Source organism: Mesocricetus auratus, unplaced genomic scaffold (assembly GCF_017639785.1).
Source record: "Mesocricetus auratus isolate SY011 unplaced genomic scaffold, BCM_Maur_2.0 Super-Scaffold_100018, whole genome shotgun sequence".
Classification (NCBI taxonomy): Eukaryota; Metazoa; Chordata; class Mammalia; order Rodentia; family Cricetidae; genus Mesocricetus; species Mesocricetus auratus.
The window spans coordinates 48,037,410-48,061,939 of NW_024429199.1; the positions used below are offsets into that span (position 1 = coordinate 48,037,410).

Below are 24,530 nucleotides of genomic sequence, written 5' to 3' on the forward strand. Positions count from 1 at the left end.
CACACACCATCCAATCCCATTGTTTATTTAAACATTAAGAAATTGTAGCACAGTGATAGAAATGTCCCCAGAATGTCAGCAATGACAGAGAGACCTCACAAGCACAGATTCTGAGAATCATCGGCCGGCCATCCGACATAAACGTGCCCCCAGTCTCTAAAGTGGAGGGCCAGGCGCACAGGCCCCATGTGAATAACCAACTGGGGAGAATGTGCTTAGCCCTGGACCGAGGCCAGTTAGAACGGGAAGCGGGAGAGGGCAGCCTGGAGGAGACAGCGAGGAATGAAAATCAAAGCTGACAGGGACAGGGAGGGGCAGAGTGGAACGGAGACCCAGAGGACAAGCGAGAGTGAGGAAGACCTCCCTAGAGGCCACCCCTTTAGGGGGCACTGGGAACTCTTCCTGGTGCCGTCACAGCCGCTGGGGGCAGGGAGCTGAGCATCTTAAGACTTGGTATGGGGGCTGGAGAGATGGCTCAGAGGTTAAGAACACTGACTGCTCTTCCAGAGGTCCTGAGTTCAATTCCCAGCAACCACATGGTGGCTCACAACCATCTGTAATGAGATCTGCGCCCTCTTCTGACCTTCAGGCACACAAGCAGACAGAACACTGTGTATATAATAAAATAATAATAATAAAAAAAGACTTGGTATTTGCACTGGGTGCAGATGAGATGAAGCCGTGCTATGACAGGCTTGGGCGCAGAGGCTCCCCACCCCGCCGGCCTAGAGAAACAGCCTCTCTGCTGGTGCCAGGGAGAAAAACCTCCCATCTACCTTCACCAGCTGCACTGACTTTGCCCCTTTGGCATCAACCATTTAAAGGGATCAATGAAGACCTGCTTCTAAGCTTTCAAACTAGGATCAGGAAAGAGGAATCAATTAGTGGCTTTAAAAAAAAAAACTCATCTGGTGGCTGGCTGGTATAGCTCCCTCTGAACTAAGGCTTCGTGTTTGACAAAGGAAAATAAGTAGTTGGTTCTTAAAAATGTAAGGCTTCGATTTAAAATACAGTAGGAATTGACGCATTAAAGTCTAACAAGATAAACATTAAACCAGTTATTGACTTGCATAAGATAAGAAAAGCCAAAACAGCTGAGGTACTGCATTACTCTTCTATAGCCCACCTTATCTGATTAGAACAGATGCTTCCTTCTCATCCTTGGGGTTGAATCCACTCAGGCACGGAAGAAATACAAAAGAATCATCCTCGAGTTAGTGGGAAGGGCATGGCTGCCAGGAGCGCTACCCTTCACTCCAATAATAAATCACATTTAAGAAGTCACTATTTACAGCTTACAGAGCCTCTGTGCCGCTGATCTTCACAGCGACGGAAGACACCTGCTCTTACCCACAGCTACTTCCTGCTTCCCCCTCAAACTAACCGCTGCAGCGGGCAGACGTGCCCTGCCTGGTTTTCACATGTGCCCCGCCCCCTTGCCATACTCCTTCCTTAACCAGTGCGGGAGATGCCGCTGTGCCCCCAGGTAAAGGCTGCATTCTTAGCAAATGTCAACAGCTGCCAACCCCTGCTCCCTTCTTGGTGCGGCTCTTGAAGACAGTTCCGTGCTCCCAGGAACACGTGTGTGTGGCTGTGCCCACAGTGAGACTGGTGTATTGCATGAATGGCACATATATGCGAGAGTGGCGATGTGTGTGACATCGTGGGCACGTGTGGGTGGTTGCGCAGGTATGCGCGTCCACATGACTGCTGGAGGGGCAGCGCGTGTGTAGCTATGGGCATGGACGTGCCTGCGCACTGGCTGGGGAGTGTTTGTGTGTGTGTGTGTGTGTGTGCACGCGCGCGCGTATGCGTGCGTGTATGCGCAGGGTTGTGGGGTGGCTGAGGACCCAGAAGGTAGGTATAGCACAAGTCCACCAGGATCATCCTTTGGCAGCAAGAGCTCCGTTCCCCTGAAGCTCACTCACGGGGCTGCCACGTTACAAGTTAACTCGAGCTCCTAGGCTTCCCAGCACCCAGCATCTTTCTGGTTTGGAAGGAAACAAATCACAAATGTAGCACCATGTCCCCAGCTCTAGGCCTTCGGTGGTCACAGGCTTGCAGAGTCCCCCAGGATGTGGGATATCACCCCGGGGCAGAGGGCCACTGGGACCGAGACTCCTTAGGGAGGGAGTTAGAAGGCATTTTCACAGGTCCTTCCTCCCCTGGGCGTGGGGGGAGCAGGAAGAGCAGAGAACAGTCATTGGAGTCAGGCAAGACTGCTGTGTCCTACATCGGCCTCGCGGTGCAAGGTACACAGGTGGGCGGTGGGCACTAGAGGAGGCTGTGGGTTACCCGTGACCAAGCGCACCTGAAGAAAGTTCCAGGCTGCGGTCCTGTCCCTTGCTGGCCTACCTGGTTCACAAGAGCCCAGGTGGGCAAGGAGCACGGGAGGCGGGGGTGTGGGGGATGGGCTTCGAGCCAGGTGGGGTCACACCAGGCCCACCTAGCTCACAGTGTGCTCAGGTGAGGCAGTGTGTCCAGATGCCCCGTGCGTCCCCTCGCAGCGGCTGCCGACTCCACCCCACGCAGCCACTCCGTGCACTTGCGCACCAGGCCCTCGTCCACCACCTCCGCTTCCTCCTCGTACTCCTCATCGTCATATTTGTGCTTCTCATTGAGCAGCGACACCTTGAGCACCGGGCGCAGGCTGGAGGGGCGCAAGCTGGGCAGAGTGGCCTGCAGACCTCCCGGCGGCATCAGCGAGGCACTGGGAGAGCGGCTGCTGACAGCCACAGCTAGAGGCGCGTCGGTGGGACCGCCCCTCCGCACGGTCGAGGTCCTGGTTCGGGGACAGGAGACCAGTGGGCGCCGGGGATCGGCCGGGGGCGTGGGGAAGGGTCTGCGGGGCCGCGCCAGCAACTGCTTCTCCAGGTGGCGCCTCTGGATGACCAGGATGGCTTCAGGCGTAAGGCTCAAGGAGAAGCGCGTGGCGTCGTCTGGCCCGGCCCCCGCCCCAGCAGAAGTCCCCGAGGAGGTGGCTCCCGCTGGGCTGTGGCTGCAAGCGACCCGCCGCGGCGCGGAGCACGTGGTTGAGGTTCCCGCACGGCTTTGAGAGGGCTGGAGCGGAGCGCGTGCGGAGGTCGGCGGCTGCGGTGTGCCGGGACCCAGGCCGGGGCCGCGGCGACCCGGCGGCCTCTTCAGGGTGGCGGAGGGCCAGGAGCTGGAGAGCAGCATCTCGGGCGGCCTCTTCTTCTTCTCGCCGGCGGCGACAGGCAGCGAGGGCACGGGCGGCGCGCAGGGCCTCCGGGAGAGCTGGCGCGCGGCCGGGCCCCCCGGGGTCCGGACGGGCGGCGGAGGCGGCGGCGGCGGCGGCGGCATGGGCGTGAATGACATGAGGCCTCCGAGCAAGCGGATCATCAGTGTCCTAGAAGGAGAGGGGCGGGTCTCAGTCACCGCGCGCGGAGCCGCCCCACAGGCCCAGCGACCCCCTGCGGCTCTCCATCTGTTGCAGATCGCCGCGCGCTCCGCGCACACCCACCTGCGAGCAGCCGCAGCATCCCCCGCTCCCTCCTTGCCCTAGACTAAGCCCGGTGACTTCAAGAGAAGAAAGACGGCTCCTCCCGCCCCTTCCTCGCTTCGGCAACCTCGGGAGCTCCCTCTAACTGGCTGTTCCAGCGGGCACCGCCACCAGCCGCCCAACTGCAGGCGAATGGGGCTTGCCGCCAGGTTCACACCTCCGAGACGCGCCGGGCTGGGCCGGGTTAGTAGGAGGAGGAGCGCGCGCTAGCAAGGGCTTGCCAAGTCTGCGCTGTCGCCGACTGCTGAACGCTGGAGACAAAGTGCCCAAGAGCTTCAGGGGCGGGAGCTGGCAAGCTCTCCCGGTCTCCCATGGCCCGCAAAGCGAAGGCTTAGTCCATCAGAAGCCGGAAGCTAGTCTCAAGAGAGTCAGTGGCACTAAGTCACTGCTGGTGCCCTGCATGCTAGACAGAAAACCCTTTCAGGTAACGCGGGAGGGAAATTTCAGGCCAGTCTGGAATTGCAGGGAAAGCATCCAGAACCGGGCGGGGCGTTTCAGCGCTACCTAGGTGGCACTGACATTGTTGATGCCACTCCTTAGGATTGTTTGCACATTTAAACCAGTTATTGTCTATGAATAGCCAATGCATTTTGTTATATAATAGCGACATAGGAAACAGTAGACATTGTTCTGTTTTAATGTGACTGCAGGCCAGGCGATGTGTTACCAGTATTCAAAATGAGTGACTATGTTTACCTCAACTCATTTTCTGGTTGTAACTACTTGGAAACATACCCACAACGCTGAAAGGTCCAAAATGTCGGCAATCCAACAGTTAAAGCAGTGTACCCCGAAGTCAACGGGTTTTTGCTTTTTACAGGGCAGCATCAAACGTCTAGACTGCAAAACACTGCTCTCCATCACATTGAAGAGCTCCGGCCCAGGGCGAGTAGCAGCGCATGGGAAAGAGAGTGAAGCCTGTGTGCGCTGTGCTAGAGTCGCTCCACCCTCTCCTCTTCTGTTTGCTCTGTGCAGCCGCAACTAAACACGCAGAGCCCAGGGTAGCCAAGGAAACTTGGGTGGTGGAAGCGTTTCTCATTAGAGCGGTGGGGGGAGTTGGTGTGGGCCCCACAACCACCGTCTCCACCACACCGCACATCCCCGCTATGGGACAGCTTCCAGAGAGCTCTCCAGCACACAGGAGCCTCCTGCCCTTGCCAGGGCACCCAAAGGCAGGGGATTCCACTAGACACTCGCCTCTGAGCTCAGGTCACTACAACACGGGGCAGCTTAGCTCCCAGGACACTGAAAGCAGGCTTCTATTGTTCTATTCCAGCTTCTAGTTTCTAGACAGTTGTGGGGATACGTATGTACGCAGTGGCCACAGATGGAAAGCTAGAGTCAGCAGCTATTTCTATAGGGACAGTTGGGGAGGTCAACCTCAGAGCGAGAACGAGTGCAGACTGCTTCTGAGGCTTCAGGGCATCAGAAGCAATGGCGTTTGGACTGAAGGTCAGAGGTGGGGATGACGGGGCAGTCTCCTAACATTAAGGGCTGACATAAACTGACGTAAGTCTGTGCCCAGCACTCCTTGTCCATTCTACCGAAAAACTGGGGTTTTCCAGAAACTCCAAAATGCAATGAGGAACCAGACAAGACTCAACACTAGGTGAGGGTCTGAAAGTCAGACTGAGCCATTACACCAAGGACAAGAAAGTTTGCAGAACTAGCAGAGACTGGCAGAGAAGCAGCAGGCGAGTGGCTACCACGGTGACAGCTGAGGCGGCCCAGAGGAGGAACTGCTATGTTCCATGCCACCTCAGCAGCTTGCTCTGGCCCGGTAGCCCGCACCCTGGGAAGCAGCAAGCGTTCCTGTCCCCCAGGAGTCCAGGAGGAGTGGGAGCAGGGAGGTCCAGTGCAAGGTGACCCCAGGGAAGGGACCGTACTCCGGTACCTCATGTAGAAGAGTCTGTTCACTTCTGACAGGGTTCTTCCGAATCTTCGGGCACCGAGAACAGCATCTACAAGCATGAGCCGCAATTGTCGGCCCCGTGAGCCTCCCTCCGCCTCTTATGAGAAGTCAGGAAGAGGCGTGCGGGTGTCCACCGCTGACTCAGTCTCCACGCTGACTGTTGGGGAATCCGTTACACATTCCATCTGGTGGATGGATGGCGGGTGGCAGTTGGAGTGAGGGAGATCAAGCTTGACTTTCGAATAGGAGACGCAGGGGCTGGCAAGATGGCTCGGCTGATGAAGGCCCTGGCTGCCAAGTTCGATCCCTGGAACTGACTCCTGTCAGCTGCTCTCTGAGATCTCCACAGGCACTGTGGGTGGGGCACAGGCAAACACTTGCTAAAGTAAATGAATGCAAAAGCAACTTGAAGTAGTAAAAACACAAAACAAAAACAAACAAGCAAACAAAAAACGGGGGCCCCTGAGTTGCATTGAAGCGTTTAGTCAACAAGGACACTTTTTACGTAATTTTACAGACATGCGAATTTACCTGGGACTTCGTGTGATGGGGAGAGTGAGGGAGACACCCAACCTTTTCACATCTCACACACACACACACACACACACACACACACACACACACACACACACACACAGGAGAAAGGGTTGATGATGCTCCCCACACGTGGTCGTCTGAATGAAAATGTCCCCCATAGTCTCGTGTATCTGAATACTTGGTCCCCAGCTAGAGGCTGTTTGGGGGAGGGTCTGGGGGTGTGGTTTTGTTGGAGGAGGTCACTGGGTTAGAACGTTGAGATTTCAAAAGAACTCACATCATTTCTGAGTTAGTGCCCTCTGCCCCGTCCTGTGGCTTGAGATGCGGCTTGAGCTGTGCCTGCTGCCAGGCTTTAGCTCTACCATCATAAATGACAACTTTCTGGAACCTTCTGGAACCTTCTGGAACCACGGGCTTTCATTTCTAAGTTGCTTCGGTCACACGGTGTTTCATCACAACAACAGAAAAGCCTCACTGCACTTCAGCCAGACGATAAACAAGCTCAAGTCAGTGAACCCAAACACACACGTTTGGCCGTCCCTGCCTTCCGTGCCTTCGTCTGAACATTAAAAACTTGCTTCCAGATTTCAGGAATAACACGGTAGTTACCACAACATTAAAGATGTTTCAGGACAAGTGAAATGATTACACGCAGGCCCCCTGTGTACGCACCTACCAGGCCGCTAGCTCCCAACTCCACAGGGAGTCACCAGGGGGAAAAGCCGGGCAGTAGCCAGAGAAGGCAACACCGGGAAGCAAGACCATGACTCTAAGAAGCGTTTCGTTATTCACGAATCCTTGGCTTTACCCAGGATCACATCCTGCTTACCTGTACATCTGGAGAAACCTCAAACATCGCAGGACGTCCCATACGCCATGCTTCAATTGTTTCCTTCAGACTTCACTTTTTCCCATGCACGTGTGTATGAATGCTTGCATGCCTGTGGCACACTTCTGTGTGCAGGTGGAGGCCAGAGGCTGGCATCGGGCGTCGCCCTTGGTTGCTCTCTACAGAACCCCGAGTTTGCTTACTTGTCTAGTCTATTTACCCAGCTTGCCCCAGCGATCCCGCCTCTAGGAGCACGGGCTATGTGGGTGCTGGGAGCCAAACTCCAGTCCCCATGCTCACACAGCAAGGGCTCTACCCACTGAGCCATCTCTCCAGGCCCATTTCTCTACTGTAATTTAAATAATTAAACCGACTATGGCCATAAGCAGCCAAAAATCTAACCTAAACTAACCCTGAACTTTAAAACAGGAGAAGTGTATTCAACTGCACCACTCTCGGGCAATTTCCACTCACTGAGTTATACATTAAATTCAACACTAATGTTTTCCCCGTAGGTTGGGAGTTTAACCTGCCTCCTTTGCCCCAGTTTTAAGCAGTCTCTTTAAGTCATTTCCCTGTGGACTAGGGACAGTGGCACTGCGGGAAGCGGGTCTGGGGGCAGATGGAGGCACCCGGTAACAACACCATCAGCCCCCAGTGGAGCCAGGAAAACCTAGCACCGGCCGTAGATGCTGCATTCAGGCACTACATTCCCAATGACCTCACATTGTCCCTGACAGTTTCATACTGTAAGAGCCGGCCTGGCAGTGTTTAGGGGAGAGCAAAGTCTCTGTTTCCTTAGGCGACACCAGTATGGGTGAAGGCAGCGCAGCTTGCAAACAGGGCATTAAATGCTTGCCTCTGCCCCACCCCTGGCGCTGGCCACTCCCCAGAATCCCGCCAGGCCAACTCTTCGGGCTGTTGGAAACTGCAGCTTGGAAACTACAGCTGCCACAGTACGGGTCCCCAGGTCCCTGCTGCACACAACCCAGCTCCTGACACTGATGCCCCAGGGTGACAAGCTGCCAAGGGGAAGGACCCGATGGAGAGCTCCGACTGGGGCTCTTCTCTCTACCTAACGTTTGGCTGTGGGCCTCTCTGATGACGACTGGGCTATGGGTATAGCGAGTATCTTTACCAGTCACTTCACAGGAGCAGGGCAGCTGGCCGGCTCCTTTCTTCACGGTCACGTGTAAACTGTCTTCAGAGGGCTTCTATCTGCACTCGGCATCACGCCCGGGAGGTGCCGTAGGCTAGAACCTCTATAAACACCTGCCGTAGGGTAGAACCTCTGTAAACCCCACACTTCGTCCTGTTACCCAGGGCCTCTGTAGGCACCAAGGTGGAGCACAGTTCTGAGGAGGCCCTAGGCTAGGCGGGGTTATTTTAAAGACTTACTTTTATGTATGTGTTTTGGCCACCGGGAGCATGTGCTATCTCTGGAGGCCAGAAAGGGGCTCAGATCCCCTGGAGCTGGAGTTACAGATGGTTGTGAGCCACCATGTGGGTGTGAGGAATTGAACTCGGTTCTCGGGAGAGCCGCCAGTGCTCTTAATCAGAGAGGCACTTCTCTGTCCCCAAGGCCCCTAGCTGCCTGTCCCCTCCCATCTATTTCTGCACTCTGAAACACTGACCTACCGGCGTGAACTGCTCACCTCACCCCAGGCTTCTCCACCCTGTCCCCGGGACTCATCTTCACACACACCTGCCGACCTACTCGCCAGGCCGGCCAACACGAGTGATTCTTGTAGCACAGCGTGGGCACGCCCTCCCTTAGTTGGCGCCTGCCTGAGTCGCACATCCTGGAGTATGTGCCCTGTCCCCACAAATGTACTCCTGCTGCCACTGCTGGGTAACCGGGAGCCCACGGGGGCCTGAAGGAGGCAGCACCAGTCACTGTCTCCACACACCCTGCTGCCCCCAGACCCAGCTCCCTGTCTGTGATGACTGAACTTCCCCTCCTCCCCATCTCTACCTTCAGTGACAGCAGCATCCTTCTGACCAGCGGCCCCTCACATCCCTCCCTGGATCATTATGGTGTGTGTGTAAGGACTCAGGCATTATGCTGGCCTGCCTGACACCTGGCAGAACGCACTCAGGCGGTACCATGGTCAGCCCAGGGCTCCATGAGTACTGGTCTGCATGCAGGTGCAAAGGACCCCTTTGAAAGACAGACACCCCCCCCACTTAAGTTCTCCTTCCTGCTGTTCCCCTGGGGCAGACAGGATTTTTTCTGTCTCTCTTCTCTGCTATCCTGTCTGTGTCTCTTTACTTTCTTACCTCCCCCTCAATAAAACTTTCAATCTAAGTCACATCTACAGGTCTCTTTTCCAGATCCATCACCACCTGACCTCGATCCTCCAAGTCCCAGCACAGGACTGGGGACCCACACCCTGCGTTCCCAGCCCAGTATTCCTTATCCCTAAGTGAGGGCGGGGGTGAGGGTGGGGGTTGTTTTGAAACAGTCTCTCTATGTAGCTCTGGCTAGCCTTGAACTCAGATCACCTGGCTGGGATTAAGAGAACACGTGCGTGGCCCTTGAACTTGCACAGCTGGTTCCCAGTCCCCTGCCTGTCACCTCACACAGGCAGTGGCTGCACCTGATGGAGCCTCAGCTGAACTTCACTGAGTATCATAAAGTTGACCCAGAAAATGGTACATTTCCAGGAGCAGGTTTATTTCAAAACTGTAGATACATATATTACTTTTTATTACACGTAAGTAATTTTAAGCTTAAAGTATATATAAAGTTTCACATTTTTAAAGTTAAAAAAATCTTTTAAAATAGTAGACCACTTAAAAAGCCAAATGAGCCGGATATATCTTACAACACAGGTTTACACCTTAAATATTCACATTTCAGAAGTTGTCTGTAAAGATTAAAAACTGAGTAAAAATTATTTACAAGTGTCGACAATTCTGGTCTCATCTCTGGAAGAACAGGCTAAGGGTCAGGGGGCAGAGGCTATGTAAGTGCAGTCCACCGCGCATGCACATGCACGGTGTGGTCTGAGGCCGCAGCCCCGTCTCTGGAGTGGAATCTGCGTCACTCCCAAGCACCTCTCCTGAGTAGACTTTCAGCTGAGGAGCGACGAGCAGCACTTGAGCACCGCGTCCCTGAGCGGAAGAGAAAACACAGTCAGCAGCACAATCCCGAGGAACCAGAGCCTTGCTGCGAATCTCGCACAACGCTCGGGTGTGCTCTCGAAGCATTCATGCTAACTTTTGAAAAGATATTATCACATCACAGGAACTTTTACTAGCCTGTCAGCCTAGGCGTGCCCAAAGCAGGTGTGGGTGAAGAAAGTGTGGTGTACGGGCACAGTGGGGCTTTTTTAAGATCTTATTTTTCTGTGAGTTTTATTTATGGGAAAGTCTGCCCTGAGTGCAGGAGTTTTGCTTTTTTTTTTTAAGATCTTATTTTTCTGTGAGTTTTATTTATGGGAGAGTCTGCCCCGAGTCACCTCTGCCCTTGTCCAGAGCCTCCTCCTGCAGCTCACGCTGCTTTGCCTTTTCTCCTTTTGTGTGCCAAAAATAACCATAGTCAGAGATGGAATAAAACAGATCTCCTTCCAAACTAGGTATATAATTCTGCTGGTTTTTAAATATACAAGGTATCTTGAAATTCCATAGTCAAAGTCCTACCTCACCAGAATCATTTCCCCCCAATCATTAATTTATTATGTATGCAGTGTTTAAAGTCAAAGTTAACTAAAAAGCCTTCTACATATTTTGCTGTTGTGACAGGGTCATACCATGTAGCCCTCACTGGCCTGGTGCTCACTATATAGACCAGATGGGCCTTGAACTCACAAAGTGGGATTATAAGTATGAGCCACCATGCCCAGCCATAAATCTTTTAAACTCATGTCCAGAAGGAATAAGACAAATTCGGAGGAGCTCACCTTGCATACGGGATGTAGGACAGACTGTACCTGCAAGAGAGAGTCAAGGATGTTGATACTTCTCCTACACCACAGCTCCCTATTCCCGCTGGTCACATCTGCTACGGAGCTACCTCAGCAGCAGAGTTCAGGACGGTGGTTTTCAAACTGCGACTCAGTCTCAAGCAACAGCATGGGCCAGCTTTGTGGGCTCTGATTTGCTGTGCTGGGGGTAGACCCAGGGTCCACCCCAACTGATGATGTTTTAGTAACTTGCATAGATGCTGAGCTGAGGCTTTCTGCTGAAGGTACCCTCTTATCCTTCCAGCAGAAGCTAACGTCACTAAGAGCTGGCGACAACTTCTTAGAGAAAAGTCAACCAAGTACACAAAGGCCAAATCTTAGAGCGCAGCCTATGTGGTTTAACGTAGATTCTTCACGTTACACGGTGAGTCTGAGATATGGCGGTATGATTGCTCTCAGTGGAAAGGCAGGAGCAGAGCCAAAAGCAGAGCTGAGCCCAGCTGGTGACAGACAACGGAGACACGGAACAACAAAACTGGAGGGATGGGGGATGAGGCTAGTAGGGGGCGAGCAAGGGAGGCATGCTCGTAGTCTGACAGGAAGTGCAGGGGTGAGGGGCCTGAAAGAGTCACAGAGCAGCAGAGAGAACGCCCGGGGCACCTGACAGCCCTGGGCTCACTTCCTCGAGCTGGAATTCAAGTGGCTTCCTCTTCATTTCTAATCAGGTCTCTTCCTACGTAGCTAGTGAACCCACCACTCTCTCTACAAGTACCAGTGAAGCAGCAGTCGGGAATGGCCTCACCCGCCTGCCTCTGTAGGAGCCTGGCTCTCAGGCATGGGCCTCTGGCCCCTTTTCTAGGGCTCGTCAGGATCCAAAAGATGCTTCGAGCGTCCTTGACCGTTTTCACTCTCTAGCTGGCGTAAGGAGACTTACCACGTCATCGACAGGAACTGCAAGATGCAGAAGAGTAAGGCCAGCCCCTTCTTCCGCCACTAGCAACAGACAACACAGAGGATTTTAAACACTGTCATCATAACCAGGTTCAAGTCTCCCCTTTAAAACCGATAGCCGTATTTACTAAACGTATTCCTATATATTTAAGAACCTTAAACATCACCTATGAAAGTCCATCTCCTTCCCGATGCCATCTCTATTATCTTAAGTTCTATGACACACACAGTGAGTGACTTACAGTGGTGCACAGGCTGGAAACAGGAATCCCTCAAGGTCACAACTATAAACTGATGTAACCTGTGCTACAATAAACCTTTTAAAACCCACATGAAACTTACTTATGTCCCCCTGCTCCTTCTCAAGATTTTTTGGTTTTCGGAGATGTTTTTGCTGTATAGCCCAGGCTGACCTTGAACCTTCAGCAATCCTCCTGCCTCAACCTCCCATGTACTGGGACTCTATGCAAACACTACCATGTCTGGCTTTCTGAGGTATTTAAGGACAATCTCACCACTGAGTTTTCTGGGCTAATATAAAATTCCTACAACACTGTGAGACAGCTGACTCAAGAATTCCTAGTCTCTGGGTAAGAGGCTCAAATCCAGGGCTGCCTGCAGGTGGGCGCATGCTCTACCACTGAGCTACACGCCCATTCCTGCCCTGTAAAGCGGGGGCAGGGGCAGCAACCTGGGCTTAACCCCTGGCACCCACATTTTGGAAAGACAGAACTGACTCTCGCCAGCTGTCCTATGACTTCCATCTCTGCATTGTGGCACACCCACACACACAGGGAAGCCTTAGCGCACGCCCACACACACGGGGAAGCCTTAGCTGGCATCAAACTCAAGAGCTCTGCCTGCCTCTGCCTCCCAGGTGACTAAAGACATCAGCACCGCACCTAGCGCTGACGGACATTCTTTCACGTCTGGTCTGACCTACAGAACTGCTGCTGCATTCACCTGAGGCGCAGAGTCTGCAGCAGCAAAGCAGAGACAACGGGCTTGCTGAAGCCCTTCCCAGTCCAGACTGCTGTCAGAGAGTGAGTGTTCCCACGGGGACCTACGTTTAACAACCACCTCTGCGTGGGTTGTAGACAGCAAATTCACCTCACATCTAGCCTTGTTTCAGGGACACCGTCTCTGGGAGGGCTTTAAGACACCTTACTCTGAGTCAGTCTAAGATGACGGTGGAGTGAGGCCTGCTATCAGAGAGCCAGCGTGGCGGCGAGACTTACCCACAGGGCGGCACACAGGGTACACACGAAGCACAGCTAGGGAAGGAAAGAGGCAGTGAGGGATCTGAGGTCCTTCAGGGCAACAGGAATGCACACACTCTTCTGCATTCATTCACCCAGATAGCTTACCACGGAATAAACGAGACAGGGTCTCTGCTGTCACCTCACAGCCTGCACAGCAGTGTCCCCCACCCCAGCAAACGGAAGCCCTCCATAACCTGCCGGCTAACTAAAGGGAAAGACTCTGGAGACTAAAGTTCAGAGCAAGGGGGCCGTCCCTAGGGCTCTCGTGTAGGTGTCTACAGCAGTGCCAACCACGCCAGCACGTTCCACACGCTTACTTCACAGTGATGAGTGTGCCTCCTTCACACAGGAGACTGCACACGCACCCTGCACAGCCATGTCACCCAGGCAGGCCAGGGAGACGAGAAGTGGGAGTCCAAGTTAGGAAGGCCCGATGCGATCCCAGTCTGCCCCTCGTCGCTGAGGCCAGGGCCTGCTCGCTTAGGGAGCTGTGTAGGGCTCAGCTTTCCGCTAACAAGAGAGAGGGCGTCTGCCCGCTGCCTCAAGGGCTGCCGCGTGGGGGTAGCAGGCTGTCTTCACCGTTGCTATGAGCAGAGTCTGTGCGTGCAGCAACCCAGCTCAGGTTCCACATTCTCCTGGTAACAGCGTGACTCACGCACTGCCAGGGTGGGTCACGTACACAGCCAGGTCCCTGAGGAGAAGCTTTACACCTCCAGAATTCTAACAGTTATCAACCGAACCCGTGCAATCCTAATGCAAAGACACCGCCAATAAAGCAAACCTAGACAGAGAGAAACACAGGGGATGTCCTGTAAAGAGACAAATGAAACTTAAACACGCCTGCTGCTGATAGAGGTGACTCTAGGAAACTCAATCACCAATGCTGTGACAATGGAAATAAAACTAACGCTGAATAAAGACATAAAAAAATGAAGGCAAACTGAGTTCAAGTTGACAACAGAGTGACAAGCCACAGTTAAATACTCTGTATCTAGAAACTGATAGGGGTTGCTTGTGTTTGAAAAGCTACTCTTAAAGAAGGGAGAAAGACAGACTAATGCTGGAACTTGATTTCTTTAAGCATCACAAATGCTTTGAGAACCCAACACCAGGAGCAAGTGGACTGGGAAGGAAAGATGGGCGGAGGGATGACCCAAGACTCTGGCCATGAATGACTAGTGTGAGCTCTCTGCCCTCCCCTACACTCAAGCTGAAGTGAACACTAAGTACTGAACAACAGCCATGTGAGACACTACACCATTACCACCGTCAAGTCAGCCCACGGGAAGAGGAGAAGCCAGCAACTACAGTTCCCACTTTTCCAAGAAGACCCCAATGGATTCTGAAGTATCCCACCTTCTCTTTTTACCCTCTGAAGAACAGACAGCACAACAGGTGTGGGGCTTAAAAATGAAAATACAATCAGCTCTGATTTTCATAACTACTCCCAGCTGCACACCACACCACACATGCAACAGGAAGCAGGTGCCACCCAGTCATATTATTAGACAATACTGTGTAAGTCAAACTCTAATCACACAGCCCTGAGAATACTACTTTAATAACGCACACACACACACACGCACGCACGCATTCACTCACAGCAATGATGCATAAAAGACTTCAACGAGTTTATGAAATTAACCTTATTTACTTACAAGCATGACAACCGTGGCGAGCAGTCTTGTTGTTTCAAACATTTTCTTCAGTTGCTTCACAGGGCCCATTAGGAAGCACGTGCTATTCAAAACAGAGTAAGACGGCTCTAGTCTGGCTACGCAAACATAAAGTCACTGTGGGACAAACTGTGAGTTGTGTTATTTCTTCCGTACTTTCCTGTGGGTTTGTGATCTTTGTTGCTGTTTGGGACAAGGCCTCGGCTGGCCGGAAACACCTTACACTCCCGTCTCAGTCTCCTGACTTAATTTTTGTTATTACTTGGAGACACAGTGTGTATATATATATATATACACACATACATACATACATACCCTGTCCAATTCTCCTGCCTCAGCCTCCCGAGTGCTGGGTATTTGTTTTCATTTGCTGTCATTTTGAGACAAGGTCTAGCTGCACAACCCAGGATGGCTAGCTACACTTTGTGATCGTTCTGCTTTCTCCTCCAGAGATGGGTGTTACATGCATGTCCACCAGGTATGGTTGCTCCCCTTAGCTTTCAAAGGACGCTCTAGGACCTGCCATGGCCTCAACATAATACTGGTGTGACCGTGGGAGGGGTGGAGAAACAGACTGTCTGGCATCCCCGCACGAGTGGAAACGAAGCCCTGCGGTGACAGGAGTGCACGCAAGCCCTCAGGGATCCAGGGTGCAGCCCTCAGGAGACAGCTGGGGCCCTGGTGCTGGACTGCCCAGCCTGTAGGATGTGAGGAGCACACCCGTGCTTACCATCCGTGGCGCTGTCAAGGCAGCACAAACGGACTGCACCAAGACACCCTTCTCACCCCAACGCAGCAGCGGTCCCAGGCTGGGATCTAGCCTCAGTGTATGAGGGTCGTCCTCTATGCTCCCCGAATGCACTACCCGCCACTTGGTATTGCTGGCACTCAATGATACAGTAGAGTGATTACAGAACAAACGTAAACTTTGCTGCAGAATTGACATTTATAAACAATAAACGGCCAGGCGGTGGTGGCGCACGCCTTTAATCCCAGCACTCGGGAGGCAGAGGCAGGAGGATCTCTGAGAGTTCAAGGCCAGCCTGGTCTACAGAGTGAGTTCCAGGACAGCTAAGGCTACACAGAGAAACCCTGTCTCAGGAGTGTGGGGGGGGGATCAACAGAAACATGCTACTTACAAAGGACTTATTAGAAAGGAGATCTGGAACAACAAACTAGGCATTCTGAGAAGCCAAAAACACACACACCTGGCCAGTGCCGCAAGGTTTCCAAGGGTGTAAAATACTGCAAAAAGTTTTATGCCATTGGGGAGCCACAGCAAACCAGTTCCCTAAAGAAGAAATTATAGTTAGTTAGAAACAATGTGATCTTAACAGCCTAAAATTTGAAAGTGCTTCTACAGTGTTTGACACTAAGTACTATGCAATACACGATTAAACAAAGTGAATCTCTCTACACTTGTAAGACGAAATATTCATCTGACTGACAAGGTAAAACAGGTTTAATAAAACACAGCTAAATTATTGACTGTCCAGTTTTCAACACAAACCGGTGTCCTAAATACAGTTTAACATTTTCCTCCAATCATCATTGCACTAATTTCTATACATTTTTAATCAATCCCTACATATTATTTAAGGTCACCATGTCTCATCAAAATCATCTAAGAGACATTCGGTTCTAAATAAAATTATTCACTTAGCACAATGTAAGACTATTAATCAACACAAAGCCTTAACTCACAAGGATTGAACAGAAAACGCCAGCAACAAAGCATATGACGAACCACTTCAATCTGGTGTTGAAACTAAGGGAGGAAGCATCCAGGACCTTAGGAAAGAGGAGACAATGGAGAGAGAACATCAGGGCGGCATGCTTGACTCTGACTCTATACTATACACACTAAGCAAGCCTTTTTGTTTCCGTGTTTTTGAGACAGGCTCTCTCTATACAGCCCTGGCTGTCCCGCAAGTCTCTACGAAGGCTACGCTGGCCTCAAACTCACAGAGATCTATCTGTCTGTCTCTGCCTCCCAGGGGCTGGGATTGAAGGCGTGAGCCACCTTTCATTTTGAACGTGGACCTGTTTCACTCTTCGTAATGCAGTCACTTCTGTGGTTCTAAGGGACAATACACATCCTATGATGCTGGAAACAACCTGGTGGGTATAATCGCAGTACTGTTTGTCTCAGAGTCCTTCTGTCTGGGTGCAGTACATGCATGCTCATCTAGGCAAAACAACACAATTCCTAAGGTGCATCTGTGATCTGGGATAAAGCCAGCCGCACAGCACGTTGGAAACTGGGGAAGCTGGGCTTGGCACACAGGCTCATCCTGTGCTTCTCAACTCCTGCCAGTCCTGGGGAGGGAGACAGGGCTGCTCTCAGTAGAAGCCCTTAAAGAAATGGGGAGGCTGGAGAGGAATGGAATGCACCCAGCAAGGGGGCGCTCACCCAGAGCCGCATGCAATGGATGTCCAGACTAAGGAGGGGCCGGCTTTTGGGCCTTTGCCTTAGGTGATACCTGACTGTAGGCTAGAGGCACATAGGGGTGACTGTGCAGAGCCTGCACAGAAACAGCAACGGTGCTGGACTGGAGACGCGAGGAGGGGCCTGGGACGGGCACCCGCAGGGACCCACAACACTCACCGCTGGCAACCTCCATTACAACAGTTCATTATAGCCAAACTTCTGAGAAACACTGCAAAGCTCCTGAACTCTGCAGGCAAAATTTCTGAATAAAATCTTCTTATAGACCAACATTTCTATAAGCTATGTAAATTCTATCCAAATTTTAAAAGATTTATTTATTTATTTGATGTATGTGAGTGTTCTCTCTGCACATACAACCTTATGCCAGGCGAGGGCATCATACAGAAGAAGGCAACAGATTCTGCTATAGATGGCTGAGAGTCACCATGTGGGTGCTGGGGATTGAACCCAGGACCTCTGGAAGAGCAGCCACATTTTTAACCACTGAGCCATCTTCTCCAGCCCCTCTACCCAGATTTGGCAGGAAGTAGCAAACCTATATATTCTTTGGACAATATGACAATTTACCACATAATCATAATTAAATACTTCGAAATTGTCCAGTACTATGAAAAATTACCTTCCCAATGAGCTGTAAAACTGTCAGTAGATGTTTAAAGAAACTAGAAATGTGGCCAGGCATGGCAGTGCACATCTATAGTCCTAGTACTTGGGAAGCAGACACAGGAGGACCAGGAGTTCAAAGCCAACCTCAACTCCATGACAGTTCAGAGATAGAAACTAGAAATTCACAAGAATTTCTATTTCAAAGTTTAAATTCTAAACAACATTACCACATACACTTAAGAAAAGACCGCCAGCTCAGGGCGTTTTAATCCGTGCGCACCATCTTACAATACCTTTGGTTATCACTCCTTACCTCAGCAGATCATCCAAGATGCCTTATGCAGCATGAAAAGCAAACAAAACAGTGAGGCTTCTGTCAGCACAGCACACGGTACTTACACATCTCTTTTAAAATTATTTATTGTGCCTGCATATATATATCTACACTCAGAAGAGGGCACCAGATCTCATTACAGACAGTTGAGAATCACCATGTGGGTGCTGGGAACTGAACCCAGGACCTCTGGAAGAGCAGTCAGTGCTCTTACCCTTTTAGCCATTTCTCCAGCCCCTAATTAACACATCTTAAAGTGTCTTTGCAATGAACTTTAACTCGACATTCTTAGTTTGGCAACGCCACTGTTTACAGCCTAACTGGACATAAGGCTGCAAAGAGAACGGGTTATAGACACCCAAAGCCCCTTCTTACCAGGGAGTTACACACTACATATATTAACCACAGAATAAAACCCCAAATGTCACACCACTCAACAAATGACCTGATGGTCCATTCTTCAGACTCTGCTGTCACACACACACCAGAACAACATGCTCTGTCATACAAGCATCCAAGTTTCACTACCAGTTAAACATGACTTCTAAAAGTTGGTGTGATCTGCCAGTGATATTAAAATTTATGGAGAAAAGAAAAATATGCTCATTTTTTATTTTCCTCTAAGAGCTTAAGTCATTTCCTTGTTTGTAAGCTCAAATAATAGTTCCTTTTCAAGGGCCCATTTAGCTGTGCCCCATCAACAAGCTCATGTAATTATTTGTACTACCGTTTCCATGTGATGATCTTAAAAACGGAACGTAATGACCAGGCAGTCCCGTTACAGGCATGGAGTCCACGAGTCAACAGTGTGCGGCAGGTAAGAGACCTCACGGAGGACGTGACGTTAATTTGCAGGGAGCCTCTCCCCCAGCCTTCTCTCTGTCCTGAGCTTGTTTACAGGGGCAGACCATCATCTGTCACATCTTTAGTCTCAGACAACACTCACGCATCACAACGCCACCAGATGTTTTACTTGTCACCAGAAGGAGGAGTAAATAAAGTTCCTGTAAAGCAAGAGTCCCTCTTTCTATTCTCAGGACTTCTTGCAGTCACACTCAACTCATGTGACCAGGCGGCCACTGGAAGACGCAGGAAGGAATCAGGACTGAAAGATGAACCTCGGATGCTGACTCCTCAGTGGTATGGCCCTGGGAACCAAAATACCCGCCACACAGTTGAAGTTACCTCTGTACCTGGACAGGATGGGCAGGCTCAGGCTCAGGGCCGTACCACCTGCACTGCCAGGGAGAGCTGCCGAGGACAGAGACCAGTCCAGTCCCCACAAGAGGGACGTGTGCTGAAGTTTCTAACTGGAGAGCTCTAACTTCTGTATCGCCCTGCACCTTCTCCCCAAATAACTGGCATATAAAAAGGCAGCAATCAGCAGAGAGGGGCTGGAGAGCCTGCTCCTCTCCTCAGGGCCATCTGAACAGCGCACCTGCTAACGCACCCTTTCCCCTGGGGCCATGGGGCAAGGGGCCGCTCCAACCCATACTCCTGTTGCCTAGGTCCTGACCAGCTTTTCTGTCTTCTTCAGGACTCCTAGCCACAGAGCCAACCTCAGCCCACGTGGTGGATCTCACATGATTGACAAACTCAACACGGGACAGCCAATCCCTTCTGACCTTGACCCACCTCCAGTGTTTTCTCTCATTCCCCCCACTGACCAGAGCTCCCTTTCTCTCTGCAATCACTCCACCTCCGAAATCCTTGCTTGAAAACCCTAATCTCGGGGCTGGAGAGACAGCGCAACAGGTAAGGGTGAGTGCTCTCAGATGCTCTTGGAGATAGAGCAACAGGTAAGGGTGAGCGCTCTCAGATGCTCTTGGAGACAGACCAACAGGTAAGGGTGAGCGCTCTCAGATGCTCTTGGAGAGAGAGCAACAGGTAAAGGCGCGAGCTCTCAGATGCTCTTGCCCTGGACCTGGGCTCAACTCCCAGAACCCACATGGTGTGACGTCACCATTCCTAGCTCAAGTTCCAGGGGATCTGATCCCTTTCTGGCCTCAGTGGCCACCTGGGATGCCCGTGGTACACACACACCCACTCATACTCACAAAAATAAAATACATCAACCTTAAAAAGCAACAACAGAAAAGTGTCCTCGTAGTTGCCACCTTGCTGCCTCACAGTGTCCCCTTGTTGGTGGCGACTGGGTGGAGACACCCAGAGTTCTCTTCCTGCTGCCTCCTCTGTGGGACGTGTACTCTGCAATGTCTTCTCCCCCACCCTGCCTCAACTGCTGTCTTACAGTTACGGGTAACCATCTCAAGCCATCCACCATACCTTCCCCATGTCTCCTCCCTCTATTCCCTGACGCAGTTTCTGTCAGGTCCTGTGGTGACAGCAAAGTGACTGATTTGATATCTCACCACTCACAGTAAAGCTACCTTCTCCACAGCCCGGGAGACACAATGGGCTCCACGGCCCCACTTCTACACCCATCCCTCTTCCTCTCTGTCCCAGTCGCCGTGGCCAACCACCCTAACGGGGAGGCTGACTACCCTGTGCACAGGGACCGGAAGCTTCTCTGCCCACCCACCACCACGGTGTTCCCACTGCGAAGGTGACACAAAAACGCTTGTCTCCCAGCAGGCTCCGCAGCAGCACAGACCTGCCCTTCACACCAATATTACAAGGGGGACAACAGGAGGCTCATCTCCGGCACCCAGAGAGGGGCGTGGGAAGGCTGTCAACCCTTACCGGTCTCTCAGAAAGACATGGGGGCACATTTCTGGAAGCACACATCACGCTGCTGATGGACCCTAAGCCTTGGGCTTGAGGAGAGCATGAAGTGACTTACTTGGAGCAGAAGCAACCATCGGCCTGAGAGCACAGGGGGGGAACCAAGCCTACAGGGAATCCAGAGCCCGGGCAGGGAGGGAGGGACGGAGGGAGTGGGGGAGAGGGAGAGAGAGAGACACAGACACACAATTCCTGGGCAACTTCAGGAGCAGTGTGTATGCATTAAGCTTTCCAAGGCAGGGTTGATTCTTATTTCACAACCAAAGAAATCTTGTCTGAGGCCAATTCAACAGCCACCTTGGGTCCAGGCCAATGTGGATTTCCTCTGCTCCCCAGCTGGGGTCTGCTCACTCTGAAGTTCCCTCCATCTCAAACTTCTGGGTTTTCTTTTCCACTACGCTATTTGTTGATGTTTAGCAAAGAATCAGAAACAGGTATCCATCTCCCCAGAGAAGAGGAGTTCCATTTTTTAGGGGATAAATTAGTGAGTTTTAATTTGCAAGTCTTAAAAGACCCAAGGAACAGCAGCTGCCAGGGCTGTGACGAGGCGGACACAGGAGACGTTGGGACTGAATGCTAACTGCTCCCACCATGTGGGAACTTGAGGACCTGCTGGAGGGGTCACCACTTCAAACTCACAGCCCACCAGCTCCAGCGCCTTTGCCCTCTGATGGGCTTCTTCTCCGCACACTTTTTTTTTTTTTTACCCGTTTCGAGAAACAAGATCACTTCCTCGTGCCCACGGTTTAGAAGAGCACTGTCCAGACACCCACTCCTGCAGTGGAAACCGTTCTTACGGGCAGGGTCTGAACAGCAGCCACTGACCACAAGCTACTTAAAGGTGGGCCGTGCAACTGAGGAAACAAAATTACAATGTTTTCCCGTCTGTTTCGATTTAAACGGCTACATGTGGTTACAGCTACATCACACACTCGGAGCGAGGACTGACGCATGAAAACTTGGGACAAGCCGCGTCCACTCCCGCTTCTGCTGCTACTATGTATAGGCGTTTGGACTTCAGTTCCAATCCAGACCACAGTTCTCAGGAAGCAGAGGCAAGCGGACCTGGGTAGTTCCAGGCTTACCTCCAGGCTTGCACAGCGAGACCCGGTCTCAAAAAGAAAAAAAAAAAAAAAGCTGAACATCACGATATAGATTCCGCCTGTCTCAACACAGACCGGTTCACGGTCCTGCCAACAGGGAAGGAAGCCGGAAACGAAAACGGAACAAACACAGGACCTTTATGCAACACGATTCAAGACCAAGAGCCGCTCCGTGTCTGTGCCAGGATGCAGCAAAAAGTGCTGGCACCCAAACAACACACACACAGTAGTTCCTGCTTTGCCTGTTTTAAACTCTCACGGAGGAAGCAGGCCTCTTATCAGAGCTCAGGCCGGGGTCACAGGCAAACACAAGGATTCTGCTAATAATTTAAAAAATAAAAAAGCAAGCATGCGCTGCTAACGCGAGCCCCCTTCGCGGGCACCGGCGAGCACGGCGTCCGTGCTCGCCTCCCCAGCCTCCAGTCCACGGCCCAACCGGGATCTCCTTCACCAAGACCTGGGAGACGAAACAGGGCGAGGCTGAGACCTGGCGCCCCAGGGCTGGCGACAGATGGTCGGGCTCCGGAAGGCCTGGGCCTCGGAACCAGCTGCGGGGACGGCGGCTGCGGGAGGGGCGGGTCCGGAGGAAGCGGGTGGCAGCAGGTGGACAGCCCCGGGAGCTCGGGGGCGACTTCCAGGCGGCCCTGCCTCCTTCCCTCCCGCGGCCCGGGGCTCACCTGCGCCGTCAGGCCTTGCTCCTCGTCGTCCTGGCCGCTCAGGACGCGCCGCAGCTTCTCCATGGCCCCGTCCTCCGGCCGCCCCGCCGGCCACCAGCTCGCACACCCCGCACGCACGCCCACCCGGAAGCCAGGAACCCGCACTTTCACGCTCCAGCCAGCCGGAAATCCGAGCTTCCGCTCCCTTCGAGCATGCGCACCTCCTTCGCTGGGGGTTGGTGGCGGGGAGGGCGTTAGTACGGACCTGAGCGCGCCACTTCCGGCACGTCCCCCCAGGGTTCGCTCAAGTCGGTTCCTCCTCCTCCAGCTGCTGATGCTGCACGAGGGTTCGCCCGGAGGGGCACAGCTTAGGGCGGTCGGTCCAACGTGGTGCAGAGAAACGTGTAGTTTGCCCTTGCGTGCGTGCCTCGTCGGTCCCGGATGCTTTGGTTGGTAGGATGTGGTAATGGCATGCCCTTTGTTTTGCTTAGCTACTTCCTCCCCAAAATCACATCAGGGAAACACAGTCGTTACAGGAACTCCAGAAAATGAGGTCGTGTGCTGATAAAACTGTGCCGGCATTTTTTAGGGACCCGGACCTGTACGAGCTGAAGTACGAAACCCCATCCTTTTGCCCTGTGAAAGGTCGTACAAGTGATAACAGATGTGCAACAAAAATCATCCTTGAGTTTTTCTATACGTTTTCCTTTGGAAGCACAGCAACGCTTCTATATTAAAAAAAACAAAAACAAAAACGATACTGGTATCTGAAGTAATGGAAAGTCTGCTTTCCAAAGATTGGTGAAATCGCCAGCATTCACGATTTAGTTGAAACCCCGATTTCAAGGAGTCAGTACGTACTTGAAATAATTGGTGGTGGTTCAAGAACACTGGTGATGTATACATGTATGGAAATGTCTCGGTGAAACCCATTAATTTGTACAAATAATAGGTGTTAATTACAGTAAGAATAAACAGCTGGTTCCTAGAGTGTGTCACAGAGGTTAGAAAGCCACTTAGCAACCCAGTTTTGCCTGAAAATTCACACTTTAGTGTCCTGATTTAGTGTGTGTGTGTGTCCCACTCTTTCTGTCATTTAAAAACTAGTGTGTGTATGTTTGTTTTACCTGCCTGTATGTCTGCCTTTCGAGGCCAGAAGGAAGTGCCAGGATCCCCTGGAACTGGAGTTAGGGAAGATTGTGGGCTACCACATGGGTGCTGGGGAACTGGGGATCTTCCAAACTGCTGAGCCATCTCTCCAGCCTCCCCTCTGTCATTCCTAAGACTGAGAAGTTCGATTACGCACGACACGAGATCTTATGTAGAATGGAGACCAGACAAGACAGGTGTCTTCAAGTGTGTGCCTGGAAAAGTTTAATGACATGGAATAAAAGGTAATTATAAAAAACAAAGACTGATGTGCAGGCTTTATTGCTTTTGGTACCCTGGACAGTGCTACCCAAAGTCTCTTAGACCACCCAGGGAGGGGATGAAATGAGTAAGAGCCTAGACTCTGGAATGAAGCTGCTGAGCAGACTCTTGTGCCATAAACCTTGGCTTCAAAAGTGAAAATAAGCCAATTGTAGTGGTGCAGGCCTTTAAACGCAGTACTTGGGAGGCAGAGACAGGCAGCTCTCAGAACCATATAGTAGATCCCGTTTTGAAAAATAAAAAAAGTAAAAATAACATCCTTTCCTACCTTGCAGGGCTGTGAGCGGGACTGAGTGATCATCCTCACCGTTTACAGGGTTAGGGTTTGTTGGGCTCCTCTCCAGTGGATTGTGGTAGCAGTTCCCAGATCATTCAAGGGCTGGGTCATGATGGTGAACAGTTTAGGATTCCTCTAGCCCTGTATCCCAGCTGAGATCCAGGGAGGGTGAGGCTGCCTACTTAAGCTCATATTGTAAACAGTGCCATGTTTTACCTTTTTGGAATGTCACATTACATCATGCAGTGTGGAGTCTTTCTGGATGGTGCCATTCCCTTGGTGATATGTAGGATTCCATGTCTTTTCATGCCTAGATAGATGGGGTCTTTCT

General features: G+C 51.8%; 2 protein-coding genes and 2 long non-coding RNA genes across 6 annotated transcripts; 2 read left to right on the top strand and 2 right to left on the bottom strand.

The window, feature by feature from the left end:
- Positions 1-9: 9 nt before the first annotated feature.
- Positions 10-6,016, bottom strand: Prr18 (proline rich 18). 2 transcript variants are annotated; one of them, XM_021234676.2, is made up of 2 exons: positions 5,415-6,016; positions 10-3,367 (listed from the first exon to the last, which is right to left on the bottom strand). In XM_021234676.2, the coding sequence occupies exons 1-2, from the start codon at positions 5,489-5,491 to the stop codon at positions 2,452-2,454; spliced, it is 993 nt and encodes a 330-aa protein (XP_021090335.1). In that variant the 5' UTR covers positions 5,492-6,016; the 3' UTR covers positions 10-2,451. The 2 variants fall into 2 exon arrangements, with proteins under 2 accessions (XP_021090335.1, XP_012978216.1); XM_013122762.3 differs by lacking the exon at positions 5,415-6,016 and adding an exon at positions 3,482-3,620.
- Positions 3,806-7,464, top strand: LOC121144471. The gene is made up of 2 exons (XR_005881834.1): positions 3,806-3,944; positions 4,341-7,464. It is a non-coding gene; the product is annotated as an uncharacterized LOC121144471 (long non-coding RNA).
- Positions 7,465-9,454: 1,990 nt separating this feature from the next.
- Sft2d1 (SFT2 domain containing 1) lies at positions 9,455-22,788 on the bottom strand. 2 transcript variants are annotated; one of them, XM_005083011.4, is made up of 8 exons: positions 22,513-22,788; positions 16,300-16,386; positions 15,804-15,886; positions 14,578-14,659; positions 12,896-12,931; positions 11,641-11,699; positions 10,704-10,733; positions 9,455-9,915 (listed from the first exon to the last, which is right to left on the bottom strand). In XM_005083011.4, the coding sequence occupies exons 1-8, from the start codon at positions 22,573-22,575 to the stop codon at positions 9,876-9,878; spliced, it is 480 nt and encodes a 159-aa protein (XP_005083068.1). In that variant the 5' UTR covers positions 22,576-22,788; the 3' UTR covers positions 9,455-9,875. The 2 variants fall into 2 exon arrangements, with proteins under 2 accessions (XP_005083068.1, XP_012978207.1); XM_013122753.3 differs by lacking the exon at positions 12,896-12,931 and having other exon boundaries at positions 22,513-22,712.
- On the top strand, positions 22,774-23,717 carry LOC121144472. The gene is made up of 2 exons (XR_005881835.1): positions 22,774-22,940; positions 23,081-23,717. It is a non-coding gene; the product is annotated as an uncharacterized LOC121144472 (long non-coding RNA).
- Positions 23,718-24,530: the final 813 nt, after the last annotated feature.

Excerpts from the sequence above, each read along its gene's own strand:
- Sft2d1 (XM_005083011.4), bottom strand. The coding sequence starts at position 22,575 with ATGGAGAAGCTGCGGCGCGTCCTGAGCGGCCAGGACGACGAGGAGCAA. Across the intron at positions 15,887-16,299 it reads GCGTTTTCTGTTCAATCCTT|GGAACTGGTTTGCTGTGGCT; the intron begins GTGAGTTAAGGC and ends TTTCTTCTTTAG. Across the intron at positions 11,700-12,895 it reads CCCTGTGTGCCGCCCTGTGG|TGGCGGAAGAAGGGGCTGGC; the intron begins GTAAGTCTCGCC and ends GTCTGTTGCTAG.
- Prr18 (XM_021234676.2), bottom strand. The coding sequence starts at position 5,491 with ATGCTTGTAGATGCTGTTCTCGGTGCCCGAAGATTCGGAAGAACCCTG. Across the intron at positions 3,368-5,414 it reads AACAGACTCTTCTACATGAG|GACACTGATGATCCGCTTGC; the intron begins GTACCGGAGTAC and ends CTCTCCTTCTAG.